Genomic DNA, 17,797 nt, shown 5'->3' on the forward strand with positions numbered 1-17,797 from the left:
ATATATAAAGGTTAAATATTAAGGTTTAATCCTGGAATCAAAATAGCTTTAATAAGATCATCCAGTTTCATGGTTAAGTGTTGAAAAATTAATTTTATGTTTAGATTCAATAAATGCTCTACAACTTTTATACAACATTCGCGTTTTAAAGTTCCTTTCATTATATTCAAGAAACGTGTTCTGAAAATAACTTAAATTCATAGTAGAAGCACGTTTTCTCGCAGCCCTGTCTCTGGAATGGTGAGTCCCGATGGTGATCGGATAACTCATCAAAATGACTATTCAACACACCTCTAAAGAGTGATTATAAACTGATGAAACAAAAAAGGTTAAATAATTACCTACGTAACCTACTTAACATAGTTTTTGTTTCATCACACAACCTTACACATACATATATATTTGCCCCACCCTATATATATATTTTTTAATATATAATATATAAATTTTGGGTGGGGCAAAAGTAATCACCATATTGGAAAACGCTATAACTTTTGCATATGGCGCCAAATTTCAATTCGGTTTTGACATTTGTGAAATAAACTAACGCAGAATACAAATCAACAAGACATGAATCGGTTTACTCTGCAAGAACGCGGAATAACAAGCAGTACCAAAGTTTATCACTAAAAAAAAAAATATGCACGCAAAAGAATCTCGGGTGATTACTTTTGCCCCACCCTGCATGTATAGTTACCTACGTAACCTATTTAACCTAGTTTTTTTGTGATGGTTACGTAGGTTACGTCGACGGATACGTAGGTTATCTCGTGCATCAGCTGCTGTAGGTACTATCATCCCACGTGTGTATGCATGATTGCCACTAAACGTTGACACAATGCATTGTCATCGACAATTAGTCTATTTATCAAGTTTCAGCTCGATTGGATATCGGGAAGTGGGTTAATTTCCGTTTTCATTCATTCACGGGAACAAAATCGAAATTCAAATAGATCTGTTTAAAAATTGACAAAATATATAACAATAGATACACAAAATAATAAAAAATATGTATTATAAGTAATTTTAACAATGCTTATTATTTTTTGTTCCCAGGTCTAGCCGTGCCATTCGTTGAACTGACTGTGGCGCACGCCTCGGTGCTAACAATACTGGCGATCAGCTTCGAGCGCTATTACGCGATATGCGAGCCGCTCAAGGCGGGCTACGTGTGCACCAAAACGCGCGCCGCGCTCATTTGTGCGCTGGCCTGGTTTGTAGCCGCGGTTTTCACAAGGTAATAAACTAATATTTTTGATAATTTGTGTGTGTGTGTTTTTTAAGTTGTGGGAGTTTTTTTTAATTTTGTAAGGGCGGTCGGTGACTTTTTATTTGTAGGCGTTTTTTTTAATAAAATGCGATTAATGTTCTAGAATTATATGTAGCCTGACAATACTTATCTCCCTTCAAAAACTTTAAATTGTTGCTTATTGGTGGAACGATTCCCTCTGCATTTTGTAATACAAACATAGAATAATTACTACATGTTCACAGTGTATAAAGTAAAAGCCGTAATAGCCTTTCCTCATATGAAGAGATTATGCTCTTATGTTTGTTAAGGGAATTTAAGATCACATTAATCATATGGGTAACAACAATAACAAGAAATAAATAAGAAAAATGCACGTTTCTTCGAAACAGAAAAGAAGGATTTAAAAAAAAAACAACAATAATGAACTCCAAGACCCAGTTGTTTCGCAGAAATTCACTGAACAAAGTCATAAAAAAATGCTCTTTCAGTACCATTTTGTTTTTCCTTGTGATCAGCAGAGAAAGACAACTATCATGTTATTAAACTTGTAATCTTATTACAATGTGATAGAAATCTGAAACGCACCTACAATCGTTGTTTAACGGGGGACCTTTCAAATTTCAATAAACAAAATGGCTCTGAATGTCCATTTGACGACAATGTTACATTTTAATTTCATTGGTAGTTTTTCAATTTTTGCCAAAATTCATGAATATTTTTCGATAAATCTTTCTTCATTGACTTCTCGTGTCTTATTGCTAGCTATTTTTACTACCTTATTTTAATATGGTAGATTACTACACCCTTTTTTTAATCGTTTTATTGATTGCTGTAAAGTAAAATATTGCAGATAAAGGACATTGTACTTTAACCCAGCCTTGTCTACCCTAATTTATCATTAATTATTTAACGAAGTTAATATATCCCATCCTCTTCCATCTTCATCCCAGTTTCAATAGTCTATCTATCGGTGAAAAAGACGTGCCAATTTAGTACGCAAAACAGATGAGATTAGTTTGATATATTCTATTAAGAACACATAATTTCGGTTTTAAATTTTATATTCATATTAATAGTTATAAGAACGATTCTTAAATTTACGGTCCTTCCCTATGCAAGCTATAAATTGTCAACGACCGCCCCTGCTTTTAATTCCCAATGCGATTGAACCAAAAAACGTGCATGCATTTTTATTTAGTATACATGAATAACGCAAACCCTTTTTACTGGATTGAAGTGTGTGCTTTTTTCAATCCAAATCTTTTGAAAAAACTTTTCAGGAGTGCTTTCTATTGTCAACCATAACAACCACGTTAACGTGACAACCATGCTCACATATAAAAACCTTGTTTACATATATTATTTGCTAGTGAAATAGAATTGGTTTTGGATTTGCTGTTTTTTGGGCAAAAATTAAAGCAATTCGCTAACGAAATTAAGCTTTGATGATTTTTGTGTGATTTTATAAAATATGTAGCTTATTTTTTAAATTAGTCCTCGTTTATGTATTTATTTTTATTTATAAGCCTCTGTTATTTAGATTATTTCAACAAGATACATCAACAACAAAAAATACAGATTTTTAACTTCAGGCGTATCGATGAGAGAAATCATAATTTTAAAGCTATGATTTGGTTTTATTGAATACATTTTACACATTTTTTTCCATCTGTAAAAGTTACAAAAAAATGCTACGAAAATGGAATATTAATTACCAAATACACAAATATTTTAAACTTTTCTTTACACTCGATCAGTTAAAAAGACAATTTTTATGTAATAAATAATTCAATTGTCCTAAGAAGCGAAGCTAACAGTCCACAATGGAGTGATGTTACCTACCCTGATGTATGGAAGTATGGCTTGGTACCGACAGAGAAAGGGTGAAAGTATACCGAATGCTGTAGAAATGAGATACCTGAGGCGTATGTGTAGTAAAACAATGTATGATCGTGTGAGAAATGTGAAGATCCGCTAAGAGTGCAAGGCTGATGTAAGCGTAATGATTAAGATTAAGAAAGAGACGCTTAGATGGTTTGGGCATGTAGAGTGAATGAGCGAAGAAAGGAGTGTAAGGAGAATATTTGACGCAAAGGTGAATGGTAGCAGAATTTGCAGAAGAGAAACTTGACTCGGGCCATGTCAAGAGTCAGAATAATAGAAGTGTACTATGAGACGATGCATGAATGTGAACTATGCAAGAAGTGTGCCAAGACCGAGGTATTTGGTGGTCCATCCTCTCTGCCTACCCCCAACGGCGTGATGGTTAGTTAATAAAATAATTCAATTTTCAGAGTTTTCAAAGTAAACCGATTTTTTCAAATTAAAAAAAGCTTTATCAAACTATTTAATTTACATCAAAAGAAGCCGATATTGAAAAAAATCAATTTTCTTTTTTTATTTGAGTTCTACAATCCATTTATTCAAATCTATCGAAATTCCGGGACCCTTTGAAACTTTTCAGTTTGGGTGGCCTAAAATTTTACCAGCGAAGGCTTCTTTGTATTCAAATACATAAACTCAATTATTCTAATCAAACGTAAAAGTTAGTTTAATTTAAACTTTACGATAGCAATTATTCGACACTATACAGTTAGAAGCCGGTGATAACTCTGTTAATTTTATATTGGTATCCTAAATAAATAATTGAAAATAATAAATTCATAAATTTGTGTATCTTTGAACTGATTGTATCTGTAATCTTGATGAATTAACACAATGAAGATAACGTATTAGGACAAGGCTTGGTTTTACTGATCTAGGTCCAGTGGACATACTCCATTAGTTCACACATATTTTTTGAATGGCTTCTTTGTACCACTTTTTTTTTCGATTATAATGTATGAATATAAGACAAGGCGCGTGGTTTCACTAAACTAGGTTCAGTGGACAGTGGACTTTATCGGAACGTTAATATTGCTGTTCCATTCATACAGACACATTCCTCGAATGACTGTCCTTTTCATAAGCGGCGCAACATTTTTTGTCCGATTATTATGAATATAACGTGTCTTGTATTTTTATGATTTCATTGTTATATGGATAAAACAAATCTACGCAGTTTGACATTCTTAACTTTGTATACAAAGTGTCTTTATTCCCGAAGTAAGGTCTATATTTTCGTAATTCAAGTGAAATTCATCTAACTTTTTCAAATATCGACAATCATTCTTAAACAGATAAAAATTTTCATTAGCTTGTCTGGGGCCTAGGAGTCGAAATATCTTATTTTAATTTGAATCGGCATAGATAACACTATTCTCTTCAGTGAAAATACCAAACATTTATAAAATCTACACAGCGACGCCCCCAACTGCAAAGTATAGTGTGTTTAACGGTTTAATGTGTTATTAAACTATTGTTACAACTTGACACACTTAAATTTGCAGTCGATGGCTGGATTTTTTTAATACGAAAAAATATATTAGCGACGCCCCCAACTGCAAAATTTTGTGTATCCAGCTGTATAATTTGTTATAAACCTGTTATTATAACAAATTATAACCGTCGCTTATTTGTTCTTTTTTATTTAAAAAATATATTTTTAAAATTACATATTTTGTTCGTTTGTTCGGCCTTTGACCGCCTGCAAAGATAATTGTGTCAAACACTTAAGACTTATATTATTATTTCCTATCGGTAGTATCGGGATTTTTTTCAAAATCGTTAAAAACAATGATTTTTTTGTGTGGCCTGCGTAATTGGTATAGCTTTTAACTGAATAGTTAAAGGTTTTGGGTTCTTATTCTAACTCAATCGCGTCAGATAATTAAGGATTTAAAAACTATTTTTAAAAATAATTTACAAATGTCATCTAATACAGCATAATATTTGTTTGTATCCATAAACGTTTAAAGATCTTAACTGTTTGTTTAAACTCGTGGATTTTAGATATATAAATCGGTACATTTAGGCTTCCGAATGTCTTCGATTTTTATGATTTCATCAACTACTTTCGAGTGAGATTTGTGAGGATGGGTGGTTTCATAGAATTTGAACAATTCATCAAATTTCATCGTTTATTTGCGAGTTCTGTAAAAGTCCTATTCAAGATCTGTTATTTTATCATTATAGGCCTGTTACTTGACAGAACTGAAATAATAACGGAATTTTAAAAGGACTTTCACAGAACTTGAAAATTAATTTTTAAATTTGAACAATTGTTCAAATTCTCTGAAACAACCCGTCCTTAATAAAACTAAATTAATTATCGTTTAATTTTAACAGCATAACGTTATTTTAATAAATTTACACATAACTCCCTTGCTTATAATAAAATCGGTATTTTAACCGAAATATCAAAAATGTCGTTTAGAACTGATTACTTTTTTCTTTTGATTGATGCTTCAAAATAATCCATCATTTTCAATCATCGGATTGAATAAAAAATATAACTTTTCTGTGAACACGATACTTTATTTTGAATGTATTTTTTTCTCATGCTGCGTATACATTTGCGAACCGAAACGCGAGCAAAGCCTCGAATTATGGGAAAGGAACGAAGCAACCGCAAGCGGCGTTTCGATCCATTTGCCGTTGCTTCATTCATTTTCCTATATTTTGAGGCCCGGCTCGCGTTTCGGTTCGCAAATGTATCCGAACCTATAGAGTCACAAATGGACATTTATGAAACATGTTCGTAATACAAAAATAGTTGATAGTTAGTATAAATGTCCCTAGCCTAATGCGTCTGCAGCATTCATATTAGATTACGCACTCAGAAACATGTAAGTGTAAAATTAATTATTCCATTAATATAAACTAATTCAATAATTGAAAAATAATTCTATTAGAATGTATACTTTGAATCTCGATGGAGAAACCTTTGGTTTAGAAAGTATACTTTACACCCTGATGAAGAAATCTTTGGTTTAAAAAGTATACTGTGTATCCTGATGGAGAAACCTTTGGTTTAGAAAGTATACTGTGTATCTTGATGGAGAAAACATTTGTTTACGAAGTATTCGTTGCATCCTGATGAAGAAACCTTTGGTATACAAAGTAAAATTTGTAACCACATGAAGAAACTTTCCGTTTACAAAGAATGCTTTGCATACTGATGAAGAAACCTTTTGTTTGGAAAGTATACTTTGCATTCTGCTGAAGAAATCTTTGCTTTAGAAAGTATACTTTGTATCCCGATGAAGAAACCTTTGGCTTTAAAATACGTTGATAATTTTTATTTTATGAACTATGCTTACAAATTACCTACAACATCTTTAAAAAAACGTTCAGAGAGTGACAGTGTGATGTTACATTTAAATATGCAAGATAAAACGCTTCACTACACTGTTGATATAAATATAAAGATTTATTTTTATCATACATAATCAAATAATCTCAATTTTTAATTTAAATTTTACCATACAAATCATCTAAGCGAATATGTTGTACCAATACCAAGAAACGAGTTTCAACAATTTTTATTTTTTATTTGACGTTTCGTCTTGTGTTGACAATCCGGAAAAGATCAACTAAGCTTTCTTAAGTGCACTTTCTTGTTGAACATGGTGTAAGTCTAATGGTAACCTCGATCCATATATTACTTTGCATTAAAGTGTATTTATATCTTCTGGAATTTCAATTTGATTATTATGAACGTTATGATAAAATTAACTGCATGATACATACCCCCTACCATTCCCCGCTCATTCCCCACTACTAAATTTACATATATTATGCTTCACATTTTATTTGTATGAAAACCGCAGAAGAGTCCCAACTACTTCCACCTTTTGATAGATTGAGTGAGACCTTTTTACATCTCCAGCCAAACTCTCTCGACTCATCGAGGGATGGATGTGTACGTCTGTCACCCCCACTCATCTCTTTATCCTTCCTACAACTTTCTCTTCTTCCTTTCCTTAAAATTACCCTCCACACGGCATCCTCGCATATGACAGTAGAAAAGGACTATCTGAAAGTATCTACCAATCAGGAACATACAATAGTGTGATATTTCTGCAGATTCCTTAACGCAACGATGCGTTTGACTATACTTAACCTGAAGATATGAGGAAATGGTGATAACTTATACTCCCACTACGAAAAATTGCTAAACTTGGACATTTTTCACGATTCTTTCCTACCGTATAAAACTAATTTATTACATTTTTTAGCTTTTTTAATTTATGTTAAGCCAGTGAGACCATGGCATCCCTAATTGGAGTATGTAGTAGGGCTGAAATTTGTGGGGAGGGGAAGGATATGGAGAAGAGTAATTCTGATTGGTGGTCTTACACCAGGGCGATTATCTCAAGTATCTTCCACTTTGGAACGTGGCGCAAGTGTGTATTTTTTTAAATGAATAAATTGTGAAATAACACAAATTAATCACTTAAAATTAACTTGCGCACGCCGGGATTTGAACCCGATACCTTCGGCTTACTAGTCGAGAGCTTTACCCATTGACCACGTGATAAAAAAACTATTTGCACTTAGTTTTTCATCAAACTTTTAAATAGTGTTTTAAAATTCGTGAGCTTCGTGTTCATTTTTTTCTCCACTTTATTTCCATTTTTTCCGCACACTTTCTTCCTATTTTGTATTCTTTGTTATTATCAATCATACCTACGTCATTAGAAAGGTTCAAGAACAATAATTTTCATCAAAGCCTTTCTGCTTTTCGTGGGTTATGCCTAAATACTATAAAGAATGGGTTTTAGATTATTGTAAAGTGTCCTTATTGTAATAGACATAAGTGTTTAAAAGGTTTATACTAGATATAAATTTTTTAATATTTATAGCAAATACAAATACACAAACAGATGAAATTAACAGGAGATACGTAATAGGTATATTAACTATGAATAATATAATTCTTAGAATCATATAACTTGTAGTAAAAGAACGGGTTTTTAATTTATTTAAAAATACACACTTTATAAATACAAGGCAAAAAAGTCCCGATAAACTAGTTTTTGAGCAGTTTGTCTAACGGGTTCTTTACATTAGAAATCTTATTATAGTGAGTTTACAGTTACATTTTTACAATTATACATATAAAACACAAAATTAAAAATTTTACAGAAATATAGCAAAAGAAAACTATGAAAACATAAATAAAAATTTTAAAAGTCTTTAGAATAATATATCATTGTAAGCTAATACAAATTAATTCTTTCAGTAAGCCAAGTCTTCAGTAAGTTCACCAATTGTTTGTTTTGGGCAAGGTTTTTAATTTCAGCTGGTAACATACTAAAACAACTGGGAATTATATATTTTTGCTATTTGTTTTTGGGGTGTTATGCCGTGTTGCGCTAACTCCTTCTTTAGCCAACGTTTCGGACAGCATTGCAGTGTCCATCATCAGGGCAGATGTGTTTTTTATCAAAACAAATAGCAAAAATACTTTTGGCCGTGAAAATTTAAATCATATTTGGGAATTATATAGTTTAACGCTCTTTGTCCATATTTATTTGTATGCTTAGGTACAATAAGTCATTCATTAAAATTAAAAAGAGTATTATGATTGTGTTCTAGCCTGTTTATATATAAAGGGTTATTTATCTGCTGAAATATAATTTTGTACCACAGAATTGCTCTCACTGAAAGAATTTGAAACTCTGATAGAAGTATGGAATATTACGCCTTACTTTGTATAAATTTTTAGATTTTTTAATTTACTAATAAATAAATTATAGATAAAGCAACAATAAACGAAAAAAAACGAATTTAAGTTGAAAATATATATAACCATAACAATTTTCCTTATTTACAGATATTGATTTTACAATCCAAAACCCAACATGCCTTCACATAAATCATATTCTCGCGTGATATTTAATGCCTCAATTGTGGTAATTACAACAAAATACCTTTGGTCAGACAATATTGTGGAAAGTTATGTAGTGTCGACCTTTTAAGCCAATACCTTATCTCGAATCTTTAACACTGTGAAATTGTGTAAATTACCAATAATGTATGGCAATTTAAAAACACCCTAATATATTTATGAATAACACGATTTTTTCTTCATCATCAAAATGCTAATATCGGTTGTGTGCCTGCCTATAACTCTAGTTTAATGAACTCTAGAACTGGGATTTGATTTGAATTTAAGTATTTTCAAAATGGAACTGGCTGTAATAATGCGGCAAATAGATAAAGTACCTGCCTGTATTAACTTCTTTAGCACATAAAGTACCTACCTAAAATAACTTAATATTTTTCCAGAAAATTATTTTAATAATAAATAATTTCATTTAAATTCCTTTTGTTTAAATATTTTATGAGAATACCGTTCAAGAGTTCCAACTGCTCCCAACCATCTGGAGCTAGTGAGACGATGGCAACTTCAATTGAGGTATGCTGTGAGACTGAAGGTAGCGAGTAGGAGAAGACGAAGACGAAGAGGAAGGTGTTGAAGTACCTGGATATTCAGATCTGGTCACCAACTACGGCTAAAGCCGTATTACTAGGAACGTTTCAATTCTGAATGCTGAAATCTCGCACCAGGGCGATACTAAAAGTATATTCTGGAAAGTGTCGCAAACACAAAGTGTATTATATTTATTGAATCATTTGTGACATATCAAAAATTAAATTAATAAAATTTACACCCTGGGATTTGAACCCGCAACCTTCGTATTGCTAGTCGAGAGCCTTACCCTTTGAACACGGTGGCCGGCTTTGTATATTTTTTGCCGCTGAGAGCATCGATGTAACATCTCTATATACTCGTATATGTACTAGCTGAGGTGTACCCAGCATTACTCGGGGTAGTTAATGTTTCGGATAAAAATTTGGAAGATGCGAATTCCAAGATAAACATCGAGTTTTCTCTACTTTCTACAAATATAATATGCAATGTATTATGATATAAACCTTCCGGAGGAAATTCGCTAAATGATAGTAAAAACCCTATTAAAATCCGTTGCGTAGCTTAGAAGAACTAAGTGCACAAACAGACAGACGCGGAGAGCGACTTTACTATTTAGAGATGTGATAACTACGTGATTAGTTAACGCGTAATATGGAAAAATTTCATAGGACCTATTAGCAGAATACCTGTATTACAAGAAAAGATAATAATTTTTAAATTTAAATTATATGTAACTACTTATTCTTTTGTTCGATTTTTAACAATCCTGAAATTTCGCAAATAATCTGCTTATTAAAATTGCACGATCAACTTATTACGTTTGTTTTTCTTCTTATTTCATTCGAGTTAGGTGTAATCCAGTTATGAATTACAAACATTGACACAATGCCCAACGTTTAATTTGAAACGTTTACCCACTTGAAAAATGGACCACTGAGGTGGGCTTTTACGCTCTCCCTGTTCAAATCATTTCTTCGTTCTTCACTTTGCGATTTCGGAATTTGGTGAAAAAACAGTTTGAATGGCGACTATTTTGTATGTATAACACAATTTACTATAGTAGGAAATATTTTATTTTTACTAGATTTTGAAAACAAAATACCAATTTTACTAATAATTTGATTCGCTTCATTGCATTTCTACTAAGTGAGTTAAAAAACACGACTAAAACTTTTACCTGAAAGTGTATAAGAAATCTAAAAAAAAAACATACATTTCTGGGAAATGGTTCAGTATCCCAAATATTTAAAATTTTATGCTACAAAATAAATAAATATGAACTTTTTCTTAAAGCAGGTAGGTATCTAGTTCATATACGTCGTAAAATTAATTAAAATAATGTACATAATTCATGGTCGTCAAGAAAATGTATATTATCTGTGTTCTCTTTGCTGCGTAGTTCTTTATACTGCCTCTTTTTAAAACTACCACTAAAATCTCAAGTAAACTGAAGTTACGTAGTATTTCTGTAAATTTTACGCACATGAAACGTAGATAATATTACATGAGATAACATACTTGCCTATCAGTGCGTGTTTTTTATTTGGAAAATAAAGATTTTTCCATTATGTTTTATATGAAACCAGCGGCGTACCGGCAATACGCCTAGCCCCGAGGCAATTTTGTAAGACTTCGAAGTCAACATAAATAAATATATAGACAATTTGCTATGGACCTTGTTATTAAATTGTTCTTATGTTAAAAATAACGTCCGGGTCGAGGCATTCTGTACCTAGTAAATAATGCGGTCAAAACGTAATAAATCGCCGTTTTTATTTGTGGAAGAAACGTAAATATGCTCAGCGAGCGAAAATTATAAACTCCATTCGGATGGACTTATATCCCAAGTAAATAACATTAAAATACTACATCAGGTTGGGTGTCTGTAATTCCGGTTCAGTGAAGAAAAAACTTCCAGAACTCATAATTGCTGTGAATTTAAGTGCTATTTTCAAAATTGGAACTATTGTTATAAAATGACAAAATCAATAAAATACCTAATAAAACATTCTTACAGAAAATTATAATAATTGTCTTTATCAAAATTGGAATTATAATATCCTGTTATTTTTCACGGTTCTGCGGTAACGGTTCCATGCTAACTCAACACAGTTTTGAAAAGAGATATAAAGTCATTACAAACGATGAAATTTTTTTTTAACCTAACCTAACCTACTTAACCCAGTTAATAAAGCTTTTGTTTCATCACTTTCCATGGCTTTGTATAACTTTTTAAAGATTTGATGAATTATCATTTTGATGATTTATTCGGTCACCTGCGGTAAAACCAACACTACTTTAACATTTAGGTACCTACCTACCTATCGATGATCTAAATCAAACTAATTCTGGATAAAAAAAAATCTCAATTTCAGCAACGCTTTCGCTTTTAGTTCAGAGCTGTATAATAGTTGAATCAATTAATGTTCGACGGACAGCAAATACTTAATAGATTAGTTACCATACCAAGTCTATGTTTTAGGAGTATTTAAAAAAAAAAACATTATTTGTACACTTTGATTTTTCTTCGCGATTTCCATTCCATCCCCCGGGCGGCTGCCCACGATGACCAGGCGGTTCCACGCCACTTTTAAATACATAAAAATATAAATAAAAACAAGCATTTTTTTAATAGATGCCAGGGGATTGGCAATTTCAATTATGACAGGGATGACTTAATCCTCCATATTCCGAATTTATAACATATTTCTCTTGAACACTAGTTTTTAAGGTTTTAAAAAAAAAAATTCAAGATATAATATATACATTTTTAATGCCGAAACGGTAATTAAATGAATTGTCTCTCGGTAGAAGAAAAATTGCAAAGAATGCTCCGAAAATTATAAAAAAACGTTATTTTGATATATTATTTAACACATTAAAGGTGTCAAAACATTCACAGTGTATCTTTAAATGCAAATTAGGTATTTGTCGAGTTTTTATTTATTATCGATTATCAATAATAGAGCGCTCCCTCTAACATTCGTATTTACATATCTCCCTTTCAAACCATCTTCTTCTTTTCGAACGCTTACAACGGAACCTTAATGTATAATTTTACTTATTTGTAATAAGCATTTACTTTGTGGCTCGTCATAATTTACAATAAAAGATATAAATTTGTTTTAGACCACTTTTATTTTAATTGTACTCTACCGGTTTCGGAAGCACCCTTCCTTCGTCAGGAGAATATTAAAATTCTCATAGTAAAATTTGCATTTATTTATCAATTTGCATTCTCCTGACGAAGGAAGGGTGCTTCCGAAACCGGTAGACTACAATTAAAATTGAAGTGGTCTAAAACAAATTTATATATTTTACTGTATAATTTTACTGTAACTAAATTATTATCATACTATGTAGTTTGTTGTGGATCTGAAAAAAGTAGGGAGAAAGAATACGTTTCTGGCTATTAAGATCTGGCCCATAAACATGACTAAAGCCATTAAAAGCAACATTATGATTCTAAATAATGATCCCTCAACAAGGCGATACCGATAGTATCTTCCAACAGATATCTAACAATACGCCTTATCAAAGTGATAGTTTTACTTTTGACAAGACTTTTGGTCTTCGGAAGGAGTGTGTTTTTACAAACATTTATCGTTACGAATTTTGTTAAAAAAAAATTGGAAAAGAGCTAGCTAAATTGTGCGGCTCGTTTATAGACGACTTATCGCTATCAATGGCGTAAACCAGTGAAGAAAATGTTAGAAATTACTGGCTAAAATTTTAGTATGGAATAAATGAAAATATCAACGAAACTGAATTATTTCCAAGCTAATGTAGTCTTTGGTCTGGGGATTTAATAAAATAGTTTGTTACAGATGAATAAACAAAGAACAACTCGGGAAGTCCCAACAATTATAAACGGCAAATAAAGGTTAATCGCCGAAACGCAATCATAGAAAACAATAAAAATCCAAATGTACACTACATTAAATTCCCAAAATATGATTATCATAAATTCCTTTACAAATTTACTAAAAATTTCACAATTAATAATCATTATTTCCAAAAGGCTACTTATTCAGAATATTAAAATAGTTAGATTAAATAACTGATAATGCGATCTTTTATGAATAATAATATTATTTAATGCCATCTGTCGCTTTGTTTAAAAGGAGAAGAAAGGTTTATTGAAAATAGAAATAATATTTATAGTTGACAGAGAAAGGATGTAAGACCTTAATTTAAGATTAATTAGGATTGCCTTCGCGGAAGCCTATTATTGTAAATTTTCCATTGAAATTAAGTCTTCCTTATTTTTGTAAGAAAGATCTCGGATAATTTTTATAGCAAAAGTTCAGGTAAATATTACTTCAAGGCAATTAACAAAAATAGCTTTAGGTTATATAATTATGTTTAACGTCTTAGATAGGTATTCACAAAAAGTAAAACTTTTATCTATTTACGTATTTGCAGATATATATGCTGTAAAAATATTCAGATTTTTGGGATTTACTTTAAAGAATAAATAAATTATAAGCGCAGAAAATCCAAATTTCCAAAAATCCAAATCCAAACATTGCAAAAATGTAATCAAAAACACTAATTTCGGTTGTTTGTTTGTCTTGCGTAACTCTGGTTCAATGAACTAGAATTTTCTTCGAATTGATGTGTCCTTTTCAAATTTTGAACTGTTAAATAATTCAGAAGGCGAAAGCGAAAAAGTGCTTGCCTATAATACGAGTACTAGTAGTTCTGTGAACAGAAGACTTCGCGTAATGTTGATTACTTCGACTTGACAGCTCGCTATAGTCGCAACGGTCATGCGCTCTGGCGTCATAAAAAGGAACCCTCAAATACGGCTACCATCTTGACAGGATTGACCGGACAAGGATCACACAGATAAAATGGGAAATTCTTTTAAGAATGACATTATAATCGTAATTGATGGCTTAAGTATTTGTTTTCTGTTTAATGTATAATATATTTTATGTATATACGTTATGCATATCGTTGTTTTTTAAAAAAATTTCAGTCGTGATTAAGTTATTTCCTAGCATGATTCTGTTATTTCACCAGAAATGACAGTACAAAAATTTCCTTAGTATTATAATGAATATACAAATAACACGGTTGCTCTAATTTGAAATGTTGGGTTAAATATTGTACGTTTTTCAAGTCAGCATTCACAAAATCTTATCTGCAAAAATCTGCAATTTTTAGAATAGCCAACTAAACAAAGCATTTCACGTGACAAAGCCGAAACTTTTTCAATCCTTTCTGAACAAAAATACAGTCCAAATTTTACATAAATTTTTCCTATCACAACTTGCACATTTTCGGCAATTTTCTGTAGGGGGTATTTTTAATATTTTTATCCCAGTTTTCTTATCTCGGGAATAACTTATTTTGTTTATTTTCGCCCAAGAATGCAGGCGCTATATAACAAAGAGGGATAAAGAGATTTTAGGCCTTTTGCATTGGTCCATTTTTACGCTTCCTGAAGCACCCTTACAGATTACCCGGCCGATAATAAGTTTTTCAATATAGCCGGGGTGTTGTGACCCAGTTTGTGCAGCGAATTAACATCACAAAGACGAAATTTGGCTAAAAATAAACAATTAGCTCGGAATGCAGCGGGATCGAGACGTGATTAAGTCAACAGAAAGTTTAAATAGCCTTAAACAAAGACAAAGCTGATGCCTTAATGTTGATTAATTTTTAAAGAAAAATAAGGTTTTAAAAGTTTATATCTTTGAAATAGAAGTTATTATTGAATCTGAAGGATAAAAATTTTCCCAGGGTTAAATATTTTAATTTCCTGAAAGAAATTTGTTCCATATGTAATAAATAAGCATACATGAAAAGAAAATCAATTTTTTTTTGAAAATTATTCAATTATCTTTTCAACAGAAGACTATAAAATTGAATTCTAGGTATTCACAAAAAAAAGGTTCAGTTTCAAATAATGTAGAATTTTTATTGTTGTTGTTTTTATTCTCAGGATAGAGTTAGGTGATGTTACTATTAAATTTAAAAAAAGAATATAAAGAAGAGAACATATTATATTTGAGAACGATGATTCTTATACTAGATTTAAGATGGTAGTGCTTACTCATAAATGGCGCAAAAGTCATCATCACCTTATCGGAAGATGCTGTCACTTTTGCAAAGAGCGTGTTATGTCTTTACGAAAAATTGAAAATCTTATTCAATCCCACAACTGACTTAATAAAAGTATTAAATTTGATGTACTTAAAATTTAAAAAAACTATATATTTAATTTATTTCTACGATCGGTCTTACTAATTAGATTCTTACACGCCAGTTCAACGTTGGTGTGGTAAACTCGCCCTCGAGCCTGGTTTAAGACTGTTTTAACTAAACAAACGCCATGGCGCTTACCATGGTAATCAGTCAAGTTTTTCACTGTTCTTATCTTACACGCCGCATAATATTTACACCGTAAAGAGGTAAATTAATAAATACTCGGTGATAACTTTGAGACGTTATTTGTAAAAATAAGGGCATTTATTGATGGGGTAATGATTTTTGGGCACTTTTTAAAGAAATAAAATAATTTATAAATATTATAATTACACTCTAATCAATATGCTACGTCGTATTACCATACTAAAACCATACGTATTTTAATTTAAAAACAATAGTTTATCACCTATTCAACGTACCAATACAAATTTTCACAAATTCATTGAAAAAACTGCCACATGTTCGTCCATGTTAAGTAAAAATAATTGACTTTCAAACACAGATATTCGGTATCCATTTTATGTTGCCTGGGACAGAACTACTAAAAAAAATATGATAGGCTCGATGGTTACCTCGAAGTTCATTAGTTTAGACTTCATCAACTCAAAACCTGTTTACGGAAAAATATTGACTGTTTAATATTTGTTTACGACCTCTTTTCCTGAAAACGATCAAACTACATCGGCTATCATTATTAAATATTAAAGTTGAAAAGACAAAAGCTTTTCAAAAACTGAGTGACTGTCGCAATCCTATTTGACTTACCATAAAAAACTAAGTATATTAGTTTAGACCCGATTTGGGTAAAATAACACAAAAAACCACAGTTTTTTTTCTAGACCAAAACAGGCTGTTCTATCTGGGAAGCTTATTAAGCTGTCTTATTGTCAAGTTCTAGGAATTCATAGCTTCAACACAAAAAGGTTCTTAACCTTTCTCAATTTTGCGAATATCCAATTTTCCTCGAGTTTCATAAGAATAGGTTAGTGAGAATTTGTGAATTAACCCGGATAAATAGACAGACACTCTCAAGTCGGAAGTAGCTTTTTTTTCCTTTTTAAAAACGTTGAGATCTGATAAAACCAAATTATATTTTTGTTACAAAGCAGCAAAGTTATAAAGAAACTCGATTAATAACGTTATTATGAAGCAACAGCTTGGTAATTGTTTGCCAAAAGCATCCAGCAAATGAATATTACATTACATTGTTTGATTTATTCTATCTGGAAATTTAATACAGTTAGTTACACAAATAAAGTTATTAATTAAATTGATCAACTTCGTTTACACCAGCATATTTAATAAAAAGATTCAACGCGTTTTAAAGCCAAAGATTTCTTCATAAGGATACAAATATACTGTAAATTTGGAAGGCGGATTTGGGTACCGCCGCCCCGGGAACCATTTGTAACCAACACCTCTGCATTAGGTCACCTAAGTGGTTCGCCACGTTTGGTGATTTAGCAGGGCTGCCCGGGTTCATCGGGTGAGATGTGTTCATTATGCATCTGCCCACTAGCTGCGTGGCTGCCGGATGTGGAGAGCTGGTTTGGGGAGACCCTTTGACCTCTCCAACTGGTCTCTCTTGACACATCGCCTTGCGCCGCAGCGGGAGGGAAATATCATTTGTCCATGACTCCGTGATCCCTGTATTCCAACCCAACCCTCATACATTTTTCCTCCCCAGAACCTCATATCCTTCCTTTACTTAAAAAGACCCACCTCACAGCATCCCCAAAAATGACATAGGCCCTAGATATTATTTTCCTCATGGCTTCCTCTGTGGGGTTAATGAATAAAATAAACAAAAAAAATATTCAAATAAGCATAGATAAAAATATAAACCTAATCGGTGGTAGAAGTTAATTAGTTATTTTTATTGAAAAATTAATTAATTAATAAATTAAATTAATTTTACTAAACATCATTATCAATCAATAGTTGTTTTTAATTAGCAAGTAGATTTAGCGTTATTTTAGACTATGTGTGCCAGTAATAATAAT

General features: G+C 31.7%; 1 protein-coding gene across 3 annotated transcripts in view; it reads left to right on the plus strand.

The window, feature by feature from the left end:
* Nucleotides 1-17,797, plus strand: part of ETHR (ecdysis triggering hormone receptor) — a 465,888-nt gene that overhangs the window by 407,703 nt on the left and 40,388 nt on the right. For all 3 annotated transcript variants that reach the window (XM_089646832.1, XM_089646833.1, XM_089646831.1), the window contains one exon: nucleotides 1,057-1,237. In XM_089646832.1, coding sequence (XP_089502958.1) covers nucleotides 1,057-1,237 — 181 coding nt within the window. The remainder of the gene's footprint in view (nucleotides 1-1,056; nucleotides 1,238-17,797) is intronic.

Source organism: Hesperophylax consimilis, chromosome 25 (assembly GCF_061612785.1).
Source record: "Hesperophylax consimilis isolate HC1 chromosome 25, BYU_Hcon_1.0, whole genome shotgun sequence".
NCBI classification, from domain to species: Eukaryota; Metazoa; Arthropoda; class Insecta; order Trichoptera; family Limnephilidae; genus Hesperophylax; species Hesperophylax consimilis.